General features: G+C 39.8%; 1 protein-coding gene across 6 annotated transcripts in view; it reads right to left on the bottom strand.

Moving 5' to 3' along the window:
* The window catches only part of APP (amyloid beta (A4) precursor protein), a 188,062-nt gene that overhangs the window by 91,793 nt on the left and 71,143 nt on the right, over nt 1–25,126 (bottom strand). For 2 of the 6 annotated variants that reach the window (XM_009894907.1, XM_009894908.1), the window contains exons 5-6: nt 11,229–11,431; nt 869–1,036 (exon numbers count right to left, since the gene is read on the bottom strand). In XM_009894907.1, coding sequence (XP_009893209.1) covers nt 869–1,036; nt 11,229–11,431 — 371 coding nt within the window. Of the gene's footprint in view, nt 1–793; nt 1,037–11,228; nt 11,432–25,126 lie in introns of all 6 variants that reach the window. The other 4 variants (XM_009894905.1, XM_009894906.1, XM_009894909.1 and 1 more) reach the window with 2 other exon arrangements.

Here is a 25,126-nt window from a genome sequence, read left to right as displayed (position 1 = left end):
CTCCTCCATGCCCTATAAGCAGGCAGGACAGCGAGATACATACTTGCTCCGTAATGTTTCAGATGTAAATGGCAGCCAATACTCTCCACAGAGTATGTGCAGGCAAGGCAGGGGAGGGGAGTGTACCAGCGGCTCCTCAACCATAACACAGCTCATAAATCCAGCATCTGATTCAATACCTTGTGATGGAGGACATTCTTCTCATACCAAAATCAGTGTGAACTCTCTTTCTTCATGGAAAATGATCATTAAAATAAACAGTGTTAAACAAAATAAGAGGTGATTCACATCCATGTGCATCGTGGCCCTCAGGGAAACCTAAAAATCAAATGTCATTTCTCCCCCTTTTATTGCAAACACACACACACAAAGTGCTCAATCAAACTAAAACCAAACAAACCGAATCAGTTCTTCTGAGGCTGGAAATAAATATTCTAGTATTATAAGAAGCTTACATTGCTTTGATTTAAAAAGGTCAGAAATAATACATGAAGACACACTGTACAAACAAACAATGAGCTATTTTCAAACTTACCTGAGGCTTCCCTAAAGTTTGTGGTTTTTTCCCTGCACATGCACTGCACACGCGCACACAGAGACACACAAAATGTCAGTACGCTTTGACAGAAAATTAAGAGAAGGTGAATGTGAAGGTGTCGCCTAAAGAAGGGTTAGACTTCTAGCTACCTACTTGCAGGCCCCCCACCTACAGCACCAAGAAGTCACCCACTACCATGCCAGGTTAGCGAGAGGCTAGTGAAGATCTAGCGGTGAGCGGAGGCGTTGGACAGACCGCGGCCGGGGGTTAGTGTGAGCCCAGGCCCGCTGCCGAGCAGCAGGAGCGAGGGAGGCATGGAGGGGCACTTACTGACGCTGCCACAGACCGCCATGCAGTACTCCTCCGAGTCAAAGTTGTTCCGGTTCCCGCCGCAGCCGCCGTAAAAGAAGGGCGCGCATTTTCCTTCGGCCACGTCAAAGTACCAGCGGGAGATCATCGCGCGGCAGGGACCAGTCTCGGCTTGCTCAGAGCACACCTCTAGTCACAGGAGACCCGGAGGAACCATATTTAGCATGTAAATGGTACTATCCCAGTTTCTTAATTAGGTGCCTCTCAATGTCCACGCAGGCGAGCGAGGAAGGAGATGCACCAAGGAGGGGTTTTGGGGAATGGGAAACCCCTCCCTGGAAAACCACCCCAGAGAAGACGAAGGTAAATTTTGAACTGACTCAGATTTGTGCCACTAAGTCTCCTTAGCCTGCCTATACTTTTATTTCTGCAGCTAATTTATCTGCACACACCGAGGGGTGTTGCTCTGAAACAAGCTCCAGCATGGTGGCAATGGTACAAGCGTGGTACAAGTTTTGTCTGCTTCCAGGCCAGAGGGGCACAACCACACCACCATCCCATCCCCGCCAAACTCCTGCTCGCAGGACCTGCTGACGGTCCCCGGCAGACTCCTGCCCGAGCAGCCTCTTGGCACCTCTCTGGAAGGGGATCATCTGGGAAGCAGAAGGTGCCACGTTTTTTTCTTGATGGTTTTTAGCTATACATCCCCCTCAACTGAGAAGGTTTCCTAGGTTATATAAAAGAAAAAACAAAATAAAAATATTCATGAGTTATAGGGAAAAACAAATTCTCTTCAGGCACCTATTTATATATAGTCACTGCCAAAGAAACTCCCTCCTGCAAGCTGCCTGGCATAGGGTTTATAATTCATAGTTCGAGGGCTCACATATATAAAATTACTGCCATAGCTTTATCCCATCCATGGGAGGAAACCTCATCCCCAGTAAATATATACAGGAAAAAATTAAAACGGTTTGTGTTTGTGTTCATTGTGAGCTGCCTACATCCTGCAACACATGAAAACCTGAGGGAAGAACCAAACCACACAAATTAAAGGAAGACAAAGCAAATCCTGCCCACAATTTGGAATTCAGCCAATTACACATGTAAATGTATAGCCCTTTACCAATAATGTTCCAAACAGACAAAAACAGGTTTATCTTTCAACGTGCTGCATAAGTCGTTTCCAATCTACATAACGTTAAACACCAATACGCCCCTCATTTGCTTTCATCCCACGCACTGCATCGGCAGACAAACTGGTACGTTCAACTAGAGGCTTCTAAATTCTCTGCATATATTTGAATTTTGTGGCAGGCAGATCCCTAAGGGTTGAAAGATATGAAGAAATATCTGTGCATTAGCACTGAAAATCCCCCTCGCGCTCATTACCTCTTAGATGCTGGCTACAAAGAAGCCCACCTTTCAGAGTCTGTCCTGACCCATCACTTCACTCTCCCTGGCAGCACCGCTACTTATAAATAGATTTTATATTCAAGTGTCATTGGTAGTCAGTGTCTATCTACATTTCCTTAAATATATAATTTAGGCATAATTTTACATGTGTTTAATATATTCACAGACAGTACCTGTAAACAATGTCAGGAATCAATTTTAGGGAGCATCCATTGGGTCTAAGAGAAACAGATCCACCTATGCAATCATCAAGGATGTGCTACAAATGTTGCAGCTTTGTACCAAGCAATTAGGGGGAAAGGAATAGCAGGGGTGAAGGAATATGAGCTTTTTTCACACGAAGAAAAAAAAGTGTATTTAATTGTAAAACACATTAATTACAATTAATTGGCTACTACCATATGATTAATTATATAGCACATTTAGTATACAAGTGATTCTTCAGATTTATTTTAAAATAAAATCTAGCCCCACCATCCAATTATACAGTCAAATCTTCACACAAAGCTAACTTTGCACAGCCTTGGAAGAGTTGCCACGTGTCAATTAAAAATGAATAGTGACTCTTGACATTAAAGAGACAGGTATAATCAAGAGAATTTTTACTGACAGGAAATGTCATTTCAAAAACCACAAAGGTCTCAACAACTCAGTCTTTCTTAGTTAATGCTGACGACGGGCTAATTCACATAATAAGCGCCTTCTAGGTTTCCCTCAAAATACTAGTTTTGCTATAAAGTCTGATTTATTTCATTCTGCACCGTTAAATGTTATCAGGATGGGAACAGTTCACACATCTAATCTGAAATTTCCTGTGGGTACCTCTTTCGCAGAAACAGCAGCAGAGACTTTTTCACATGTGCAAATAATGTGCAAAAGTGACAGTAATTGTCCATCAAATAACTAATGCAAGTGATCGCAAGGAATTGGCTCTTTGGAAATGAAAGTCATTCATATACATGAAGATGCACTTGGACAAGCATTCAGGAAACCTCACGTTAACAAGGGCTGGGAGCTAAAAGCACTGCAACCCAGTGTTGTGGCCAGGGACCCACCTCCTGCCTGACCTGTCATCTCCCACCAGGCTGATGGTGACACTGCAGGGCAGTGGAGGGACATCCTTCCCTCCCACCTGCACAGCTGACTGTACTGCTACTGGTGAGACCTAAATGGTAATTATTTCATTGCAGAGAGAAATGGTCTGCTGTGCAAACAGTTTATGACCTAAATGAAGATAAACAAGAGAGGGGAAAAGTGCTATGGGTTACTGTCTTGCGATTGCTCTGTTTGAGGGAAGCCTCTTGATGGTGCAGTCTAGGAAACTTCTCATTGCTGTCAACCCTTTCCCAGTGATGCCACCACCATCCACCACTGCCTGTTCTCTGTGGAGGGCTCAGAGTAGTGTTCCTTCACCCCTACTTTGGGGCAAATGTACATTTTTAATCAGCTTCAATGCTTGGGAAACGGTCCCGTTGCTCCTCTCGTGCCTCTCCATATCCTCATCATTTGTCTTCATATAAAAAAGCCACAACATTTGATCCTCAGCTGTACCACTGCAACTGAGAAGGTGGGGAAATGAAGTACAAAAATAGGAAATTAAAGAGGTTTTCTTGGGCTATTAATCCAAATACTGTTTTCCCTTCCACTGCTACCCGGTGTGGCAATTAATGCCTATGATGGATGAGCCACAGTATTTTCACAGATATTAGCAGCAGGCAGGCAGCATACACTGCTAAATGATTTATCAAAAAATTAAGAGCTGTCTTTGCTTCATATATTAATCTTGTTGCTAAAAACTGATTAGAAGATGAGCTACTTTTTGCCACTGTATAATTCAATTTTACGTGACATCACAAATAATTTGTATCAAGTACCGTATTATCAGTGAGCTTTGCTTTATTTAAGGACCTTGCTCAGTCTTCTCCCGCCAAAGATGCATTTTTGCCTTTGGCTCCACGACACTGACTAAAATTAAAGAGGACAAGCCTTTGCCACAACTCAGGTTCACAAAGTGGTCTAAATTCTAACTCTGTTCTCAGACACCTAGAGTTTTCATACCATCCTTCAATAGTAAAATTTCTCTCATCTTCTCTGCGCCTTAAACCAAAGATTACAGTTGCCAATACGTTCTGTCTCCGAAACATATTTGGCAAATTATTTTTGAGATAATCAGGAAAGTGTTATTCAACTTTCCTCATTAGAACCTTCTTACTGTTATTCCAGCCTCTTGATGCAAGAAGAGTTGTTTCTAACCAAGCAGGTAAGTCATTCCTTGAAGGACAGTGCTGGCAAAGCTTTTTGATTTGCTTTTAAATTAATAGTTAAAGTGGTATTCTGAAAACAAACTAGTTGCACTAACATCGGTACTGACTGTGTTATTTTTCCTTTGAAAAGCACAGGCTTCAGCATCCTAGGAAACATACAGTTTTCAAGTACGTGGACATTGATTTATAGTGGCTTTACACAAAGTACTTCCATAAACACTCATTTACCAAAATGCTGTTAGTAGAGCTAATTAGAATTTATGTGCAAACATTTTAGATACTTTCGATGATCAGTTTTTAGAGAGGGAAATATAGAATATGGTTCTGAATGACATTTTAAAATTTTTCATTACCATATGAATTGTTTCTGTTCCTTGAAGAAAACTGTTTTTAAATCAAAGTGAAATTATAATTGCTTTATTTCAAAATCTTAACTCCATGCTTTTTTTCCCCCCACATGGGACTAACACTTACTCTATGAAAACAACATTTTCAATTGAGGAATCCAAAATAAAATTTAGACTTCTAAGGTGGGGGGGAGTGAAATTAAAGCCACATTTACATACTTCTATCACTGTAAACATCAAGGTTACTCAGTATTTTCCTCAGGATTTGAATTTATTTACATGATCATAAGAACTAACACTAAGACGCTGACACAGTCAGTTCCAAACTTTAAACCAGAAATTACGTTTGAAGAGAATTTAAGAAAAAAAAAACAAAAGGACAAACAGGAGGAGTTATACTACCATCTCCAAGCTGTCTTGGAAGTTAGGTCCTATGTTTAGTTTACACGTCTGAAAAACTTCTTTACCTTAATTATTATAAAGATACCATCATATTGTCTTACGAATATTACAAGTTCTTTAATTTGGCCTTGGTAACAGAAAAAATAATGTATTTATGATTCTTTCTATACTATCAGCCCTTCAAGTTTGAAGTTGATATTGTTATGAATACACAAATAAATCACACTGACGTTATGAACCAGCTTGCTAGCACTGGCACGTGTTTGCTTTGTCCATGTTGCTGTCAGTTCAAACTGTGTATCATAATCATGCCAGACGGACAAGTACTGCATTTAGCTGCTTAAATATATGGGATCACAATCTTGTCTTTTACTGTTTGTATTTCGCTAAAGAACAGAGCAATACATTAAAGCAAGAGAGGCCAAAGGAATAAACCTCTCAAATACATAGCATGAGGTATATGTTCCTCTTTGTTATGTATATATAATAATACAGCTGGTGTAATTTTGGCTTCTGGGTTTGCAGGAACTGACAGCTATAGTTTGAGGATATTAATACACATGTATCTATATTAGTCTCCATTTTTTAACTAGCTGAGAAAAATTAGACAAGTTAAAAAGTAAATGCACTCTGTTTGTCTTTTAGTTATACCATTTGTCTTCTAAAAAGGCACAATACTGTTTTGCTCAATGAATTAATCAAAAGGGATTATTTAAAGATAATTTCATTGAAATGAAACTTCCTCATTCTGAATATATGGTTAGAAAAGCCAGCCAAATTTTAGTTTGATTATTCAAAGACAAAGGCTAATTTCAAAAGAGTTTTTTTGGACCTAGGAGGAGACAGCTGTGAAGCTGGCACATACTCCAGGAATAAAGTTGGTGTACAAGCTACACAATTGCTAAAATACTTTCTACAGAGAAAGTTAAAAAAATAAAGCAAAATGATGAGTTCTAAATGCAATACTGAAGAACAGCTCTTCTAAAACTGTTAAATACCCTAAAATTGTAATTTCCATCCTGCGCAATTAAGATTGAATTTCTCTCTTTAATGTTTATTCTTAAGCTACTGGAGGGGGATATTTGGAATACAAAAAATTGTATACTTGGTTAGAATACAAAGCCTTACAATTCTGAAGTGGGACAACTATGTGAAAATACATTTTCTGTTTACTTACACACAATACAACTACATTTTGAACCAAGGTGTCATGTAGTTAACTGCAGATGGCCAGAACGCAAACAAAAACCCCAGCTTGATTTTAAATGTAGGTCAATAAAATGTCATGAATTTATGTATATTTTTAAAAAAGGTATAGTTGCCAAATAACATCATCATTATGCTAACATGGCAAGACAGTGAATATAAGGATTATCCCCAAAGTGCATTCCAGTCTTTTTACATAAATATTCAATTCATTATTGCTTCAATATAGTAAAATCATATTTTCTCTAGGGAAACAGATTCTGGGGGGATTTCTTCTGGCAGGATATATTTCAAATGAAACCACCCTCCAGCCTTACGCGAAACAAAATTATCACTGTGTTTAGTATTTCAGTACTTTTGCCCTTGACCCCAAATGGCAATAATATATTGCTTTTCTGTCAACAAGATTAATAGATCATAAAAAAGATTTCTTCTAATTGCGACATATCTTGAAGTATTATATAACGGTGGAATAGCTGTGCTTTAGATTTTAATGTCTAATTAAAAGCTATCAGTTATTTTAATGCAAATCCATTAGGTTAACTTTATCAGCTCTTTCCCATATGCTAGATGTTATCATTCTTAATGAAGATCTCGTAACAAAAAACAGTAGAGTTATCATAACGTGTACTGTTCAAATTGCAATGTATCGATGTTTTCTTAGTAGGGAATACAACTACACATTATCACTTTCCAACTAAATACTGTGGAGTCTTGAAGCAAATGAAGAACAAAGAACTACTACTTTAAAAGAAAGATAATAAACTTTCAAAGAAGAAAGTGGGACAAAGATATTGAGGGTGAAAAAAGCCCAATTAACCTAATATATACTATTAACATCATCCCAAAATTTACAGCTGGTAGGTCTAGCAATCAAGGATATCCTCCCTTTCCTTAGAATAGATGGTAGCTGTCACTGCATGAAGTTAAAGTCTTTTAGACATAAGTCTTCAGAAAACAAAAAAACCATGCTAGATCAATAAAGCTAAGAGCTACCATATAAACATCCAGCTACTTTTCTCTTACTAGGAAACCAGCATATGGTCTCTCGCTTGCAACTCCAGATTGTAAACACAGTTAAAATGTCACGTCAAGCAGCACTGCTTAAATTCTCTCCTAACTGCTTAAAGAAATCCAGCTGAATTAGAGAAAGCAAAACCGATTGCTAAAGGGCAACATTATACGCTAGACGAGGCAGGTCAAGCTTATGCTGCTGAATCCCCCGCATCTGCTGATAGGTATGCGAAGAAGCTGCCAAGTGTTTTCTGCCAGGCTGCTGCGCTGACCCAGCTGCTCTCCTTTAAACGAGACCTGATTGACTGCTGTGTTGACAGGAAGCACTAAGCCGAAATTGCTTATTCTTTGTTGTATGCCAAGAGACACTGCTTTTTCTTGTCACCTACTGTGCTGAAGGAGAGCAGAAACGAAATCACAAACAACTGCACATGACTGGGAGAGCAGTGCTCCTGCTTGCTTCGGTCACGCGCTGGAAGAATCACCCGGAGCACAGATGCCTCAGGAGCAGCTCTGCAACACCCGCGATGCTGCGACGATGACAGCAGAAAACAAACTGCTCCCTTCCTTAAATCCTGGCCAGCCGAGAGTCACCTCCCCTGCTCCATATAGAGACAAAAGTCAAGAGCCACAGTTTACCTGCGGGGCTTCACAAATGAGCCACACTTTCTTCAGCACAAATTCAGTGATAACATCTCCCCGTGATGGAAGGTGAAAAATGTCGACATGACATTAATTTCACCCTTTGGATCCCTGCAACCTCAGACCCACAATTGGCTGGATTCAACATCTGAACTCCAGCAAGAGCATATCTGAAAGTTTAAACTGGGTCTGCTGCCCTACCCCATATGAACTGAGAGTAGAGATGGTCCTTCACAAAAGGTAGGAAAGTGAAGACTGGAACATATTGTGCTAGGAAAAATTGATTCACGTTTCTGAATAAACACTATAGCCTATAAAAATATGGTTGCTGTAGAACTTAATGAAAAGACTGTTCTCCTGCCAATGACCTCTCCCATTGTCCAGGCAAGACTAACTTGCTTTTCACTGGAAATAAGTTCGCAAGTAGTTCTGCTATTGCTATTTTGATCACGATTCATTAAAATATGCATAGAAATAAAATTGCCTGACAAATTGATTCTACAATAGCTCAAGTGTCTTTAAAGTATGACATTACATTTATGCTTTTCAATTATTTATGGTTGACGGCAATCATTCCATTGATTTGGGGGAGAAAGGGCTCAGTACCAGCCCACAATTAGATCCTAATTTATGGTTTTAGAACAGTTGCTCTTTGTTGATTTCACATATGAAAAGCAACTCCTCTCAAATTGGACAAACCCACTCTCTGCTCTTTATGCTAATGACATAATATTAGTTATAGCTTCATAAAGCACACATAAAACTGGCTGTAAAGTGTCTGTGAAGAGCATCCTAGGATATGCTTTATGAACTGCACTGAGTAACTCTTGGGAGAAGTAGTTTGAACAAAGCTCTGACACTTAACCCCATCTGGAAAGGCTTTCAAGGTATCTCCACAGGATGGGCCACTTCTTAACACGTACATTGTCTGCAAGGTACCTCTGTCTCTTTCATTTGCACTGACAGCAACAAACTTTTCTGTTTGCAACAGTGAGACAGCAGGAGATGCCCACCACAGAAGTTCCTATGCTGGACCTTCTGGCCGCATCAGGAGGACAGGGGCCCTGCAGGAAGCTTTCTCTCAAGAGCAGCAAGGCAAGCAGAAGCAAGGGCCAAAGCTATAAGTTATTGTACACTTCTACATTTACATTTCTACTACGCATTTTGCATAGTAAGCTCTGTCAGATACCAGGTACACACATTCAGTGAAGATCTCTACACCCTCCGTGCCCCAGGAAGGCTGGAGGTCAGAAAGCCCAAAGGGCTTTGGAAAAACTGCACTTAAAACCTGTATTGGTAACAGATTGCCCCCACCTCACCTGCAGCAACACATATTTCACTCACAGTCACCCAAGGTGGCAAATTTTAGACCTGAGGAAAACAGGACAATAGCGTTTCATTATCAGCTAGCAAGTGTATACATTTCTAAGGGATTTTTAAAAGGTGGCTTCAATAGTTCGCCTCATCTCTTTTGTATTTTACATTCATATTATTACACGCTACTTTCCTGAAAGCTAAACATTTTAACCTCTTTGAAATGTCAACCTCAGTAAAGAAACACGTTCTACCTAATTTGTCCTCATTTCCACTCATCCAAAATCCCATTAAAGTCAAGTGTACTTCCCCCCCCCCTCCTTTTCTCTCTCAGTATTCATTTACCAGTGAGAACAGGGTGTTTTATCCCCAGGTGGTGAAAGCTCACATATGGAAATATATTTAATTGGTTTAAAGATTTAAACTTAATCTCCTTCCGCCCCCTCCTCACTGAACTGGCTCTCCAATAACTGAGCAAAACACTCAACGCAGTTATATAAGACAGAAACGCACCAGGCTGTGCTGCCAGCCTTAGAAAGAAACATTCGCAAGTGATTTCAGCGAAGCATTAGCGCTTGTGATTAGCGAGCTTATCTGGACGTAGACCAAACAGAAAAACCTAAAAGTAGTAAACTCTGCTTTCCTTTCCGGCAGCCCTCTGCTCCCTACCTGTTCTGCCAAACAGCAGTGCCATGGTTCAGGAGCAAAGGATGCTGTCACGTGCGAAACGGGGGACTCTGCTGGCACTTCAGTCCCAAACATGCGCAGGGGCACAGAGTGGGAAACCAGAAGGGAAAGGAACCAGGCCAGATGTCTTCTGCCTCATTTCACGACTGCCCCGATCACTGCCATTTTGCCTCTGCCTCCTGCAAGTCCCAACTCCTTTCTTTTCAACTCTAGCCTTTAATCTCATTTTCTGCCACCATCTCTAGCACTTTGGTAAAGTTGTAAGCACTGCAGAAAAATCAGCATCTATCTTACACATATTTACAGCATATGGAATTGTATTTATTAAAAAAGAAATATAAGGATAATTCATTCAACTATGTATAGTAGGAGAAATGTGGCATTTGAAATTTTTATGTTGCTATGTTGTCCATGGATTAGGGTAAAGTTTAAAGCTTAAAATGCAGTTATGTTAATAACCACAAAGAATCATAAAACCAAATTTTAGAAGTGAAGAGTTCTTCCTCACTCCATGTTTGCTTTCTTGGGCAATGCATTCCTATTCCCCTCCACCCCAATTCTCATTAGTTAGGTTCGCTTTTCTGCATAGTTATTTCTAAATTCACCTATTTTTACTGAATTACTAGTTCATGGAGAAATATCAGAAACAGGTATCTAACGGAAATCGCACAAAGACTCATCACTGCTGCTAATGTAAGAGACCAAACCAGCTAGTGCTAACTCCTGCTTGGAACTGACACTCCCTATCCTTCTGCAACACACGCACGTCACAACCCACAGACATACCTCTCCTGTGTCATTTGCTACATATGGCAGTCAAATTAGTTACTTTAAAATAAAAACAACCTTTCTGCTTCCATCCACATCATACACAACGACCACACTTCATTGACAGATATCTCCAAAGAGCATTTGTAATGGGAAAGGGGAAGGGGAGGGGATTCAATGCGCAAATTACAGAAACCAAAGCATAACAATGCTGCAACTTAGGATATTTTGCTGTTTGGAACATTTTTTTGTCATAAAGGGCAAACATGCAAAGCAGCAGTATCAGTTTTCCAGCCCCAAGCTAAACGCCCATGAATTTACCTCTGACAACCTCTTCCACAGACTCTGTAGTTGTGGTGGTAGTGGTTGCAATACTGGTAGTTCTTTCAGTTGCTTCCTCATACTCTTCCTCTGTCTCTTCTTCAATTTCATCACCATCATCATCATCGTCATCAGCATCTTCATCTTCCACAACAGTTAGTTCCTCATCTTCCTCTGCTTGTTCTTCTACTACCTTATCATCACTAAAAGAAAAAAATTGTAAGAATGTGTCAGCTACAAAATGATTTCAAGATAACAAGAGAGAATATTTTATTCAGAAACTCTATAAGCACAGTAAGTTACCTGTTTCTCCATTTTCCTCCCTCCTCTTTAAATAAAAAAAGAAAGAATCAGGGTCCCTGGAATGTCCCAACAAGTAAGAAATCAGAAAAAGCTAAAAAAACCCCAAAAAGTCAACATTAGCAATGCAGTGAGAGAACTAGCAAGATGCCAGACTGGAGCTCCTCCTTTTGCACAGGGAAGAAAAAAGAAATCCCATCAGCAATACTGTATTTTGACAGCTGAGTAACACTCCAAAAATGCTTGCTCCATGCTGCCGTCAACAAATCAATTTTTATTTTGAAAGAAGCTCAGATTAGCTCAAAATGCACTCAGTTCCCATGGACATGGAAATGAGAGAGTTCCTTGGGATTTTCTCACTTGGGCGACATCTTACCCAGAGGCTCACTATGGACTACCTTGAATGCTGTTCAGAGAGGACTACCTACCAAGTGTTGAACTGACCTGGAATTGTCTACACTGACCGCTCAGTTTTTTGTTCTGTTGTTAAAGTAGTGTTGTGTGAACAGAAAAGCCACTTCTACAAGGAGAGCACACAGAGCTGTCTCTTTTCACAAAGGACAGGACAGACACAGTCAGCACACAAGATGCTGAACTTGTGCTTCAGGTGACTGTTGCTAGCTTTTACCTTCGAGGTTTTATCTCCTTCTGGCACCTCAAAGCAGATAACAGCCACGACATTGCCTTTCAGGATCTAGCATCCAGAGAAGGAGAGGACCCAATTTTACTCTTCTGTGTGACAGCAGCACTGATGGAGAGGTGAAGACGACATGGTTTTGCTGATGAGGTGCCATCTCAGCCAACGTGTGCAGCCGAGCTCAGATGCTCAGCAGTACTGACACCGCTGTACAGCCAATACGTAAGAGATCCACAAAAGATCCATGGTATCAATGTGTATTTGGATGGCAACACAAACACCCCTACGCTCACAAAGAAACCCCAAACTATTGGGTTAAATGTTGTTATCCATCATACTGCTTTAAATTCATACAGATGCCTAAAATTCTCAGGATTTAATCAGTCTTGGATAATAGGAGGGAATACTGCAGTTGACTATCAAATGCATTTGGTGGCTTAATATGTCAAGAATTTTCTGGGATCACTCTGAATTCTGAATGATACACAGGCAATAGGCCAAAAAGAATACACTCAGCTACTGCTACTGTTGCTTTTGGAAGGCTTCCTAGCTCAATGCCCAGCTGTGGCAAGGTCTCAGGTTTGTTAATCTGATCTGCCACTCGAAATTCACGACTAATGACTAAATGATCTTTAAATATTCAAACATGCAGTGACTTTTTGTCATCTTCATACTCAAGTGGTTTTTGCATCTTTTTCATGACATTGCATATGCTTGAACAGCCTTTTTATGTGAAATTAGCAACTTTTCTCCTTCACCTCCAGAGATCAAGCCTGTAATATTTCATTTCATAATAGGTTGCCTACTACAACTTTGAAAGTGAACTCAGAGCAAACAGGAGAACAGTACAATCTTTATTAATAGGATATTAATAAACTAAAAAATTTACTGATAAAAATCTTGTATGCTGCAAGCCTGACTCTACTACAAGAAAGTTAAGTCTCTACACAAACAAGAATAAAGCTCCTGTTCCTTTCTCCCTAAAATATTTAGCCTCCAGAAACACAAGAGAGACTTCAAGTAATTATGAAGCTTTCAAGCCCAGGTAGGTTATACAAATGGATGTGGTAACGTCTAACTTGCGGAGGAGTCTGAATAAGGGATGACCCGTTTCCATTTACATGGGAGAAAGACTGAAAAAGGGGCACAAAACCACTGGATTCTTCTCTTAATGTCTTGATTTCAAAGAACTGGCTTAGAAATTTCACCACCTCCACTGTGTGGTTTTCCTCTGCCATTTTAATTGTAGTATGTCCAAAATTTTCTACTTTGTTTTCAGTAACTTCTTTCTGAACAATAGGTTTCTTCTGGTTTTATTTTTCTGACCTTGAAGTATTTCACCTTTTTATGAGCATGAAATAAATGCTATATGGACACTATCACCTTTAAACTGCAAGATTGGGGTGGATAAGTCCAGTATCTGTTTCTGATCTCCAGGTTAAGGTGCTTCCAGTATGGGCTAGCTACAGACATTTAAACTAGGCATGCTGAGTATAAGACGTGCAGATTTTGATCAAGAGCATCAGACACCATATGCCTTTCAACATTAAAGCAAGCTGCTCTCTGTCTTTCTCTCCACCTAAGCTAAAACACAGCATGCGTTTAAAAAAGTGCAATTATTTTTCCTCTTCCTTTCATATGAATGATCACTTTCAGATACCGGCAAGCTCATAAAGTTAAAAAAGGACAACAAAAACAACCTATTGAAACAATCAAAGGAAAGTAAATTAGTCACATGGAAAGCCACTTCAAAAATAATTTGTATGTGGGCATCCAATATCCATCTGTTTTTAGCTACACAAAAGCAATCAACTCAGCTATGTCAGTCCATAGCATTTTGCTGGGAAATTTTCAGCATCAAGGCCAATCTTTTTTTTTTAAAAAAAATTGTATTGTAAGTTTCAAGAAAAAGGAACACTGAAAACAGAAGTGGTTTTACCTCAGATTTAGATACCTAAATGGAATTAAGAGCCTTATTATGTACTTAAAAAATTAAGATGCCTGAAATCGGGCCTTAGAAGGTCATTACCCTATTTAACAGGCTTTAAAAACTCTCATTGTACAGAAGTGTAAAGCAAAAACTCCCATTCTACAGAAGTGTGAAGCTACACTCAGGTTCTAAAGAAGCACTCCAGGCTTCCTCAAAGTATTTTCCCAACCGTCTACTTTTTTTTTTTATTTATACAAAGATGAATTATTCTCTTCCCCTATTAGTGCTGTCTTCCAAAGAGAAAAGGATGGAGAGATGAAGTGCTTTATGCTCTCTTAACAAGTTTCTCCTTGAACGAAGCCAAATACCAGAAACTAACTGGTCTGGCATTATTCTGGTGGTTTAATCGTGCTCAGCTATACTGCACAGTATCACAGACCAAACAGCACAAATACACAACAGGCAGGGATGTACCCCAGCGAGCCCTAAAAGTAACGACAGCAACAGCTTTACATTAGATATCAAGGCTACCCACTAAGTCCTGCGCTCCTAAGGGTCAATCACAGTAACCACGCTGAGCAGTGCAAACAGAAGATGACCACACTTTCTCAGAGGCCACACCGTCTACAGACATGAAGAAAAAGAAAAAAAAAAAAAAAAAACAACAAAAAAACCCATGGAGCCCCTAAGGAGCACTCCTCAGGAGCCAGGGGCCACAGGGAAGGAGGGGGTCCCCTATTATTTGTCAGTAATCAGGGGATTTGGAGCCTCATGCTTGAAGACACAGGTTTAATATAAATGATGCTACATATTGACATGCTTCTGTCAAAGCCAGTAGGTGGACTTCACATATTTTTAGTATTAGAAAACGTACTACGTCATGTAAGAAACACGAAAAATTATGCTTAGCTTTGTTTCCTTGGATTTAACCACTGTTATCATGCTGGCTCTTCTTCAAAGAGCATGCATGCGAGAGGGACGATAGAGAACAATAGAGAAGGGAATGAACTTGTACTTCAACATTTGGAATAAAGCATCAATTTTTCAAACAGGAACAAAACCCTCTGCAGTGCATAGAGCTGTTTCTCCCTGTCATGCTAAATGCTCTGGTACCATTCGCATGTCTCAATTAGCACCACCACGGTGCTGTTTCCCAGACAGCATGACTAACTTTTGCACACCTTTCATCACAGTAATCAGTTTAAATCCATAATTTTTAAACAAAGGTTTACTACCAAATGAATGTGGATACTGATATTTTTCTCAGAAGTCTTGGAGTTTTATTTAATAATAATACCGGGTGTGCTTACTTCCTGGCATTATTATTACATTTTACCTTCTTCGGTAAACAAGTATGAGTCAGTCTTGCTTCTCCTGCAACCATGATACCTTGACAGCTTTTTCTGTATACTCCCTTGACGCCGTCCCAGCCAGGGTTTTATTAGCACCACAGACTGCAGTGTCTCATTTACAAGAAATTGTTGACATGTCGCTTTAGTTTAGTGGTGCCTGTGACAGGATTTTTCAAAGGCTGCTCAAAAAAATTACTTTATACACTGGTAAGTTCATAGATTTGTAAAGTCGTATTATCATCTGAATTTAACAGTTCAGCAGTAAGCAATGGAGGTAAATTGTTAGGCTTGAATGCAGCCATGAAAACACACCACCACCACACACCCACCCATTAGTGTATCTCAATCTCCTGTCAGTGGAGACTTTTGGTAAGGAGGGCTGGTGCTTTCTTTTCATGGTGGACACAGAGGTCATCATGGCTTTGAACCTTCCGCTTCCACCTCTTCACATATGGGATATTAAAATCCATTTTCCCGAACATGGAAATGATGCTTCCCTTGAGTGTCCAAGTAGCACACTGGCTCATTAATACAAATCAATTATGCTCCTGTGTGGTGAAATGGGGCATTTGAAGTTTGGTGGTTTCAGCTTTATTTCTGCAGACACACTGCGGTTCCAGGCAGCCTTAAAGCGGTAATTGGTTCCATTGAACCCCACAGAAACATATCGACCACTCCAACGGGCATATTTCTGGTTTTAAAACACATACCACTACACAGCTCCTGCTAGTATGCACCTAAGTACATCGTTACCAGCAATGTTTAAACCATGGATCTGTAACGTATATCTAATAATTTCCTTTTCTCAATCCATCAACTGCAGTAAAAGCTGCCACCAATGGATTATTTATTCTCTTTGCTCAGAAGAGTGCATCAGTCTGTTACTTTGTGAAGACAAAACTGAAGGAAAGGTAAAGGAAAGGAAAGGGGAAGAACTACACTACTTCTTGCTGTTCAAAACATAAGAAAATGTTAGTAAATTAAAATTTCCTTTCTGTATTCCAATAACCTGCAACGAGGACAGAGGCAGAACACAGATGACCAGAACAATGAGTTTTCTTTCTAACAGTATTTCAGAACTCATGGGGCATAAGTAGCCCTATGTAGCATAAGCTACATTTTACGAAAAGGTTTCTGTCTGTAACTATAATTTCAGACAAAAACTCAGCAAAACTTTCAATTTAGGATAACAAATAACTATGGACTAATTACTATTTTGGGGAAGTGGCTCACATGCGTGCAACAATGCATTTAAACCATGACTTTGCCAAGTAACTTGAAACAAAAACATATACTCCATCAGTGGGTGAAAAAGAATGAAAAGGTGTTCAAGACAGATATTTTAATACGTGGAAGTTGGACTAGATGATCTCTAGAGGTCCCTTCCAACTCTGAAAATTCTGTGATTCTGTGAAAGACTAGCATTCACTACACTTTGCAACTATATTTTATTGCAAATAGATTCCATCTGGACTGTGGTTTTTACCAGCAACCAAGCCTGTGCAAATAGCTAGGGGAAAGTTAATTCCAGGAGAGGAGCTGAATCAGCAGTAGCAACAAGCCGCCATCTGCCTACAGAGAGCAAGGCCATGTGTGTTGGCTTTAGACTGGAGAAGCAATTGCTGCATGTAACTTGCAGCCCGTGCTCTTTCAGCCTAAGAGGCCAAGCTGATGGCAATTTATGCAACCATACATAACCTTTACTACTGCAGGTGCCATCATCCCATTTTCCAGCATCTTGTGCTTCAGGTTCCCAAAAGCACAACAAACGCCACTCTTCTATATCCTCTACAGCTCCCCCAAAACAAACTCCAGGAAACATGTGATGGGACTGAATTGTCAAGTATTCAGCCTGGGTCTAGTTTTGCTTCCAGCAGAAAATTAATGACGAGCACAAGTACATATTAATCCCCATGCCCAGGAAAACTCCAGAGCACAAAGTTCTTTAACTGGGGGAGTGGAAATGGTTCACAGATTCAACTGTGAACCTCTACATGCCTTAGGAGTTAATGCCTTTAAAGAAAACGCAAAACAGAAACACAACGCAAATTACAAGTGTAGGATACATACTTGGAATCCAAACAACAAGATGAGTGCATTTGAGATGGCCTAATTACCAGGCTTTTGGTTAAAAGCAAATCAGAAAGCTAATAGGCAAGGAACTAAATTCTCCCTCAACAAACCTCTACATCAGAGGCCTGAGTATTTTCCACCTAATGTTTTTCAAAACCTTGCATGCTAGAAAAAGTTCTTCTGACCAAAGGATAAGATTTCTCAGGAACTGGGTTTGATCCCACCACCGCACTCCTCTGAATACTGTTGCTAATTAAATGTATGAATCAAGACAGGAACTACTTAAAGCTAAAAACTAAGCCAACACTGCACTTTGGCACATAAGCACTCTCCTCACTGTACCTACTGTTATTTAACATTGGCTTTGGTACACTAGCCGACTTCAAGACTAAATTGAGTATACCCACTATGTGAAACTGAGTATCTAGGTAATAAATTTAAACAAGAACTACCAAAGTAATTTTGCATGGGGTAGAAGAGAGGAAAGGAAGTCAAAACCACGTGTGAAATGAAGATTTCAGCATTCACCTCGAAAGTCTAGGAGTAGGGAGTTATACCAAAAAGGTCTATGTTCCTGAAATATGGGGGAGGTGGGAACAGGCAATAGGGCAAGAATGAAAATGCACTGCAGTTGCAAGATTAGACACAGAGCCAGGAAAGAAACGGGTTATGCCAGACCTCCAGTCTATGTAACTGATCTTTTAAATGGCTTATTGGCATCGAAGTCCGGAAAATTACAGTGATTTACAGAATTGAAAGTCTGACCCACAAGGTACCTCAGCAATAATGTTTCTGGTCTGTCTGTAAAGTGACCACAAAAGCACAAACTGCTTAAAAACTACCTTGGTTATTTTCATTAGGATTGGATTATACTAGGTTATTAAGTCAGGTATCTCACAACAGCAAGAAATAATGTGATATTTGGACACATATAAACACCTATTAAGAGGCAGTTAACCTTTTAAGAACTCAGATGAGCACCTTCCATTGCACAGCAAGTCAGGATGAACAATTCATATTGCCTAGCGTTTTTCAGACATTCATTCTGTCACTTCTAATACTTTTCCTTTTTGTTTTCCTTTACTGAAGGGGTTGTTTATTTTCACAGTTCGCAATAGAAAAAAAAAATCAAAATAAGCTATTTCAAGAATTGTCACATAGGTTGCTTTTGAGTTCTTAAGACCTTATCAAGCAACTGAATTATGTGCTTCAGACGGTCTGTCTCCTTTTTTTTAACCTTTTATACAAAGCAATACCAAAAATGTGCCTGGTTTCATTAACTTTGACAGAAAACAAGAGAAGTTGCACAAACACTTTTTAATCTAATTTTTAAATAGAACATTTATAAAAATCAAACACACATTCCTTGCCCTAATGCCTCTGACAGATACATTTATCTTTTTCCCCATAATTAAACAAGAAGGTATAGACATTTCTTTCCACAGCTGATCTACTTAAAAAGTTGGGTGTATGAGGTAGCATCTAACATTTGATCTTGTGCATTCGCAGAAGGTACCTGTTGACTGATAGGCAAGAACACTTTTTCAAAATTGACCTGGTTTTCTCTCCGGAACAAAGCCTTTGCTGGTGTTACTGTTCTGACAGTTTTCTTTGGAAGAGGGAGGATTCAGCAAGAAGTCTGTCATTTTTAGAGAAGGACAGAGTAACAATGTATTTAACCCATATTCTTTCTCACTTTGATTATTTTCGCTAAAGAGAAGCTTAAAAACTAGAAAAGTAAACATCTGCAAACACAGAAAAACAGGCTCTGTGAACCTGATGACACTGAATAAATATTAAACTCAAACTCAAAATCCTGACATCAGAAATGCATTAAGACTGAATGTGATGAAAGAGGGCAGCGTGAAGGTCACCTGCGCAGCCCTATTTCAGCCAGCTGGAGAATCAGCAGAAAAATGTGGAACATGTTTGTTGCCACAAAACCTCTGTCATACCCAGAATGGACTATTCAGTGTCTCTTTGTCCAACCTGCTTATCCTACAGCTTATCTGAGGCAGACAGTGTGAACTTCGTTCCAAACCAAGTCCTTGCCTTGTTTGTGGAATTCATCATCTTGGTACCCTCACACAATAATAACAACATGGTAAAACTGGAAGAATAACTTTGTTTTACAACTGGGAAAGCAAACAAAAAAATGCCAAAGCGTGGAATACCTTTGGGTGTTCAATTTAAGACATCGAATAACATTCTTCAGCGAATGTGCCATCTTAAACTTTTTAAATCAGCTGCCACCAGCAGCAGCTGCAAGAGGCCAGGACTTCTGCAGAGCAGATTATGTCTACTGATGCAGAGATGAAAAAGGGGCACCTTTTGTACCAAGCTTTTTATGGTGGCTACAGCATGCCAAGCCTAGCAGAAGACTTTCATGGCAGAAACAAGCATAGGTCCAGTTCTCCAGGTCAACATTTTACTGTTTTAACCTTTTCTTCACTCACATCACAATTTGAATGTTTTGGTTTTTTTTACCTCAGCAGTGATCAAAATAGGGATCCCATGTGAAGAAACAGTTTGTCATCATGTAACGAAAGCCAAAACATTTGCATTCAAGATTAGAACCCTCTTCTGTCAGGAAAAAAACAAAACCCTATATGCTTTGGTGTTTCATCCATGTATTCAAAGTGTGTAGCCTTTGTTAGAAGGCAAAGGGAAAAAAGTACTTACTACAGAAAATGCTTTATTACACTGTGCTGTTAATAGCACAAGCTCCCAAGAGGTGGAATTCTTAAATTTCTACAAACCACCCCAATGCTGAGCTCTTATTTCTAGTACAAACCACAAATATCACTGAAAGGTAAAACAGAGCAGGAACTGCTGGATATGGAGGGATATCCAGCTATGCAGCCCCCAGAACATACTCATGCTGGTGTGACAGTATGTGTTGAAAAACCCAGCTGTAGATTTCTCACTTCCCATTTTTTTCATGCATTATAAATAGTACAGTGTTTGAAATGGGGTAGTATATATCACGATGTCATAAGAATTTCTCAGAACATCTCGTAGACATAGCAGAAGGGTTTCTTGAGTTGATGACTACACGAATGTATACAGGGAACCTTTCTCTCACACGTTTCAGTCACTGAAAGCGACAACTTAAAAATTTTGTGTATTACTTCAGGAAAACACGGCAGCCAATGGCTCTGTTTTTTGAGGTCAAAAAATTTCTCTCGAAGTCAACCTTCTACTAAATGGGCAAGTTTAATGCCATTAACGTCCTGAAACAAGCTCAACATTCACTTAAGACATATAGGTAGCCCGCACAGCTAGCAAACTGCTTTCATCAGGGGTCATGAAAGCCTGGCTATCTTCTACTCATCACTTCCTCAATTAGATTAATTCTCTCCACCCATAGCCTCATCCATCACTTCAGTTAATGCTTTATACTCAAATGGTGATTGGATTTGCCAGCTCAGCATCGCTGTAATTACCTCCCAAAGCAATGCGCTGTTTCATCAATTCCATTCTCACTTTACTTGTCCTAAGAAGAAATCCAACACTTACCAGTCTTTCTAGAGTCATTAATGCCCTGGTGTTTCTATGCTTCCTGAATTTTATTTTACCAACCTCCATGTTAAAAAGGAAAAATTGTTATTAAAAATACATCATGAACTACCCAAATATTAAGTAACAGCCAACGTGAGAGATGAACCCAATTAATGTAAGAATGTTAGACACAGAATATGCTAATGGCATATAAAATATGCGAATCGAACAAAAACTTCTAGAGTTACTCAACATAAGCGGTAACATTTTGCCTACAATTTGGTGATGCCTTAGCTTAATTTATAAAGAAAAGGAATTAGGTTTTATCATTAAAATAGTTATGAAAATATGGAAGTTCTTTGATAAGCTGTACTGTTAACGTTTTAGAGCAGCTATAAAGCACTTTTTCTACTTCAGTTTCTAACAGTTCTAAATCAAAAAAATCAAGAACATATGAACCTGCAACCAATTACCTGAAATATTATACTGCAAAAACCAGAACACCTTCCATACTACATCCCCAAATTAATTCAGTTTCTCTAAAATACCAATTTAGTGATCGACAATCCATGCAGTGCAAAATTCACCTATTTCAATAGCTGGCATTAACCTATACTGATGGCAAACTTCACAGGAGGGGGGCAAAATAATCAAGAGAAACGAAGCAGGTTTGTAACTCCTAGTGCTCATTTTAAGGCACTGACTCCTAATTAGGAACAATTTGTATTAGGACAGCTGATGAGAACACTGCCTCTGGCTGCACCCCTCCCTGCTCCTGTGTCACAGACAACTGGGCTCCCCACCAAGCAGACCCTGACCCACTGCAATAGGCATATCACCGCTGGCATAAGGTTCAGTTTTTCTTAAATTTCAAGGGTATGAACAGCCTACAGCTTAATCTGCACAGTACGGAAAAAGGGAAATCTTTTTATCCATCCAAATGCAAGTCATTTCCTGCTTCTAAGTCAGAACCTGCAGGACAGACCCTTTGTCCGGCTTCACGTCTGGTTCAGCTTTACTAGCTCAAGTGCTTGGGGAGTAGGGGGTGGATTTTCTTTTAATGTTTTGGGCTTTTAAAGAATCATTTAGGAGATTCCCACTGGAGTATTTCTCACTGAAATTTTAGAAATTGACTTTCTAATTTAATGAAAAAACCTACATCAATGAGAACTTGTTGTTTGTTTTAACATGAGTGACAAGATGGCTCCAAAACAGATGAATACTCAACGGAGACAAAATGTTAATTTTCTTTTTCCTCCAGTGAGCACGTTTTCCAATGAAGAATTTAGCCTCGGCACCTTCTTTTTTCTTGATCAGTAACACTTTTTTTACTTTAGAATAGCAGAAGCTTCCTTCAAAACGACTCCGGATATCCCTTTTCTACATTCTTCAGACAAATCTTTTGGGCTCACAGCTGGACTTCCAATTAAGCCTCAGATTTTTGACTCAATGCAAGACAATATTAACAGCAAGAATGACGAGAGAGAAGGAGAAGGAGGGAAGAATGGTCAAGAAACACAATGTCACTACATATTAGATACAAGTATGAAGAAACAGGTAGAAATTGAAGGATTTAAGAAGTAGTAAAGAATTTTGGGAAGATTTGGCCCTCCTCCCCATGATTTCCTCATCAACAATGTCCCACATTCAGACAGGGTTCAGGGCCTGACTCCTCCTCAGTCACCCAGCACTTCCCACAGCATGGGGACTCTTGACACCCCAGGCTCCACAGGGCCGCAGCAGGGCTTTACTCCAGGCCTCAGAAGCCAGCATCCCTGCAGGTCTACTTAAACAAAGGACACCCACCTGCTGACGGCCAACACAAAACATATGGCTGGAAAGCCTGTCCATTAAGGCTCTCTGGGGACACAACACAGAAATCTCTCTTTGAAATGAGAGGAGGCAATTAATATCAACACCGCCACTTTAATCGTCCTAGTTTTGTCGTTTTTTTTCCCCCTCCATGTTCAAGCCATGTTTGTTTCTTCCATCTGTAGTGCAAAGGCCAAAGAGATTAAAGTACCCATCACAGAAATAGATAAGGAAGATTAGAGCATTTTGGTTACTTTTTCTTAATCCCCCTCATCAGTTAATACGTGCAATGGCCAGAAACACACCTAGGTCACACAATCCCCTAAAGGCTCTTCTTTCATGCTCTATTTCCAAGTACATTTTTGAGGGGCAGATGAAGAGAGGAGCAGGGGAAAAAGAAGGACGAGAGGGCTACGGGGAGATGTAATGGGGAGAAACAGGGCAAGAGGATTTAATGTTTTGGATAGTCCTTGTTGATGAACACCATGAGCATAGAGAACACTAAAGAACAGCCATGCCAGCTGTAGCGTTTACCTGCTTTTACCTGCTTTTACCTGCTTTCACCTGCATTCGCAATTAAAACATCAACAGCTTCCTGACCCTTACCTGCATTAAGTCTCCCACTGCTCTGGCATGCAGACCCAAACAAAGGGAATTAAGCAGTAGCTAGTCAAAGCTACACTTGCAAAAGGAAAGAGAATTTCCTAAGTATAGAAATGACTAAACCCCATTAAATCTGACTTTTAAAATTCTTATACTGACTCTTGCATACTACTAAAGATACTTGCTTACTCATCAGTGTTTAGACTTAGGTATTTTTCATAAACATGTGCCACAGGCAGACATCCAAATTGCCTGCCTGCCTACTCTGTGTCAAGGCAGCAGGGTGACATACCATGAGGACACAGTGTGTTATTGTATTAGGTCAGGGCACTATATGACTGTGGCCAATTTAAACACACCTGTGATAGCCTGATTTAATGACAGCACTCTGGGGAATTTCAATTGTAACTAATTTGACCTTGAGGTTAACCTGCAGACATTTCTGAATGAAAGACACTAGGTAAAAACGTATGTTGACATCTTTGTACCATTTAATTCATACATAAAGGCATAAAAAGAGCTAGAAAGCAAAAGAAATAAAAAGTTCATTTCCTCCATGTCAAGTGTGGATCTTTAACAAATTACTCAGCAAAGCAATTCTGTTGGGCCCCTGTGACTCCTCTTCCCCAAATGCTACAAGACTGATAATAAAAAGCATTGGGTCTCACTTGGAAACCATTCAGCATAACAGGCACATATACAACACTGCTTTCACCATTAGAAAAAGCTGACAAGTTTTAAAAACCTTTCAGGATTTCTTAGATTAGAGTTGGAGGAGACAGCCCGTTTTTCCAGATACCACTGAAAAAAAAAAAACCAACAAAAAACTATTGAGTCAAAAAGGATATAGCACTAACTACTTTTTTTTGCAGCATCTAGGAGATGAGCACTCATTCTTAAGCTCAGTCTGGTACAAGGTGGCAAAACCAGAGAACAACATGATTACCACGCTATATAGCACAAATTTGAGTTTTACTGCACAGATGCCTAATTACCAGCACAAAGTGGACTGCAGTCTTTTGGATTATTTATTACAGTAAAAACCCTACCCTATTAACTATCTTAATGGCAAGCATGCACAAACCATAAAACTTCGCTTGGCAGAAGTTTATAAGAAACTGTAAACCAAACCCTTATAAAATACACTACCCCCTATAATGTGACATTTACAACACTACCCATTGATTACATCAGCCTGAACATACGTTTTATACACCAGACAGACAAAATTAATTTGGCCTGACCTGCTGACGGAAAACCAATGAGAAATTAAAGCTCCTATTTTGGACCTTGAAAACATACTCAGATTGTCTAGAAAAATGATACTCGGCTGAACTTAAGGGACTATCTTCTGCTCCTGAGCCATGGGACTTAAAGAAAAGCTTTCTATATAACCCTCAACAGTGACACTTATTGTGCCTCAGTATCCCTGCTGTGAAAGAAGGAAAATGACAGTCGCCTGTTTCCCTGGTGGGAAGGAAAGCCTGGGAGGTCTCACGCACAGTGACAGGAAGATGAGGAGAAGCACGTATGAGACAGATGTAGACAGAGAAAACCTGGAAGTTTCCAGCTTGGCCATCACTCCTAAAGACATTCAACCTTGGACATCAAGGACACTAAAGCTTCCAGAAAGTGCCCAGGTACAAGCAGGAGGGCCACGAGGCTGTACCGTGTCTCAAGGGCAGCCAGA

Source organism: Charadrius vociferus, unplaced genomic scaffold (genome assembly GCF_000708025.1).
Source record: "Charadrius vociferus isolate BGI_N301 unplaced genomic scaffold, ASM70802v2 scaffold201, whole genome shotgun sequence".
Taxonomy (NCBI): Eukaryota; Metazoa; Chordata; class Aves; order Charadriiformes; family Charadriidae; genus Charadrius; species Charadrius vociferus.
Note: the sequence above shows the minus strand (reverse complement) of the source record. Positions and strands in the feature narration are given on the sequence as shown.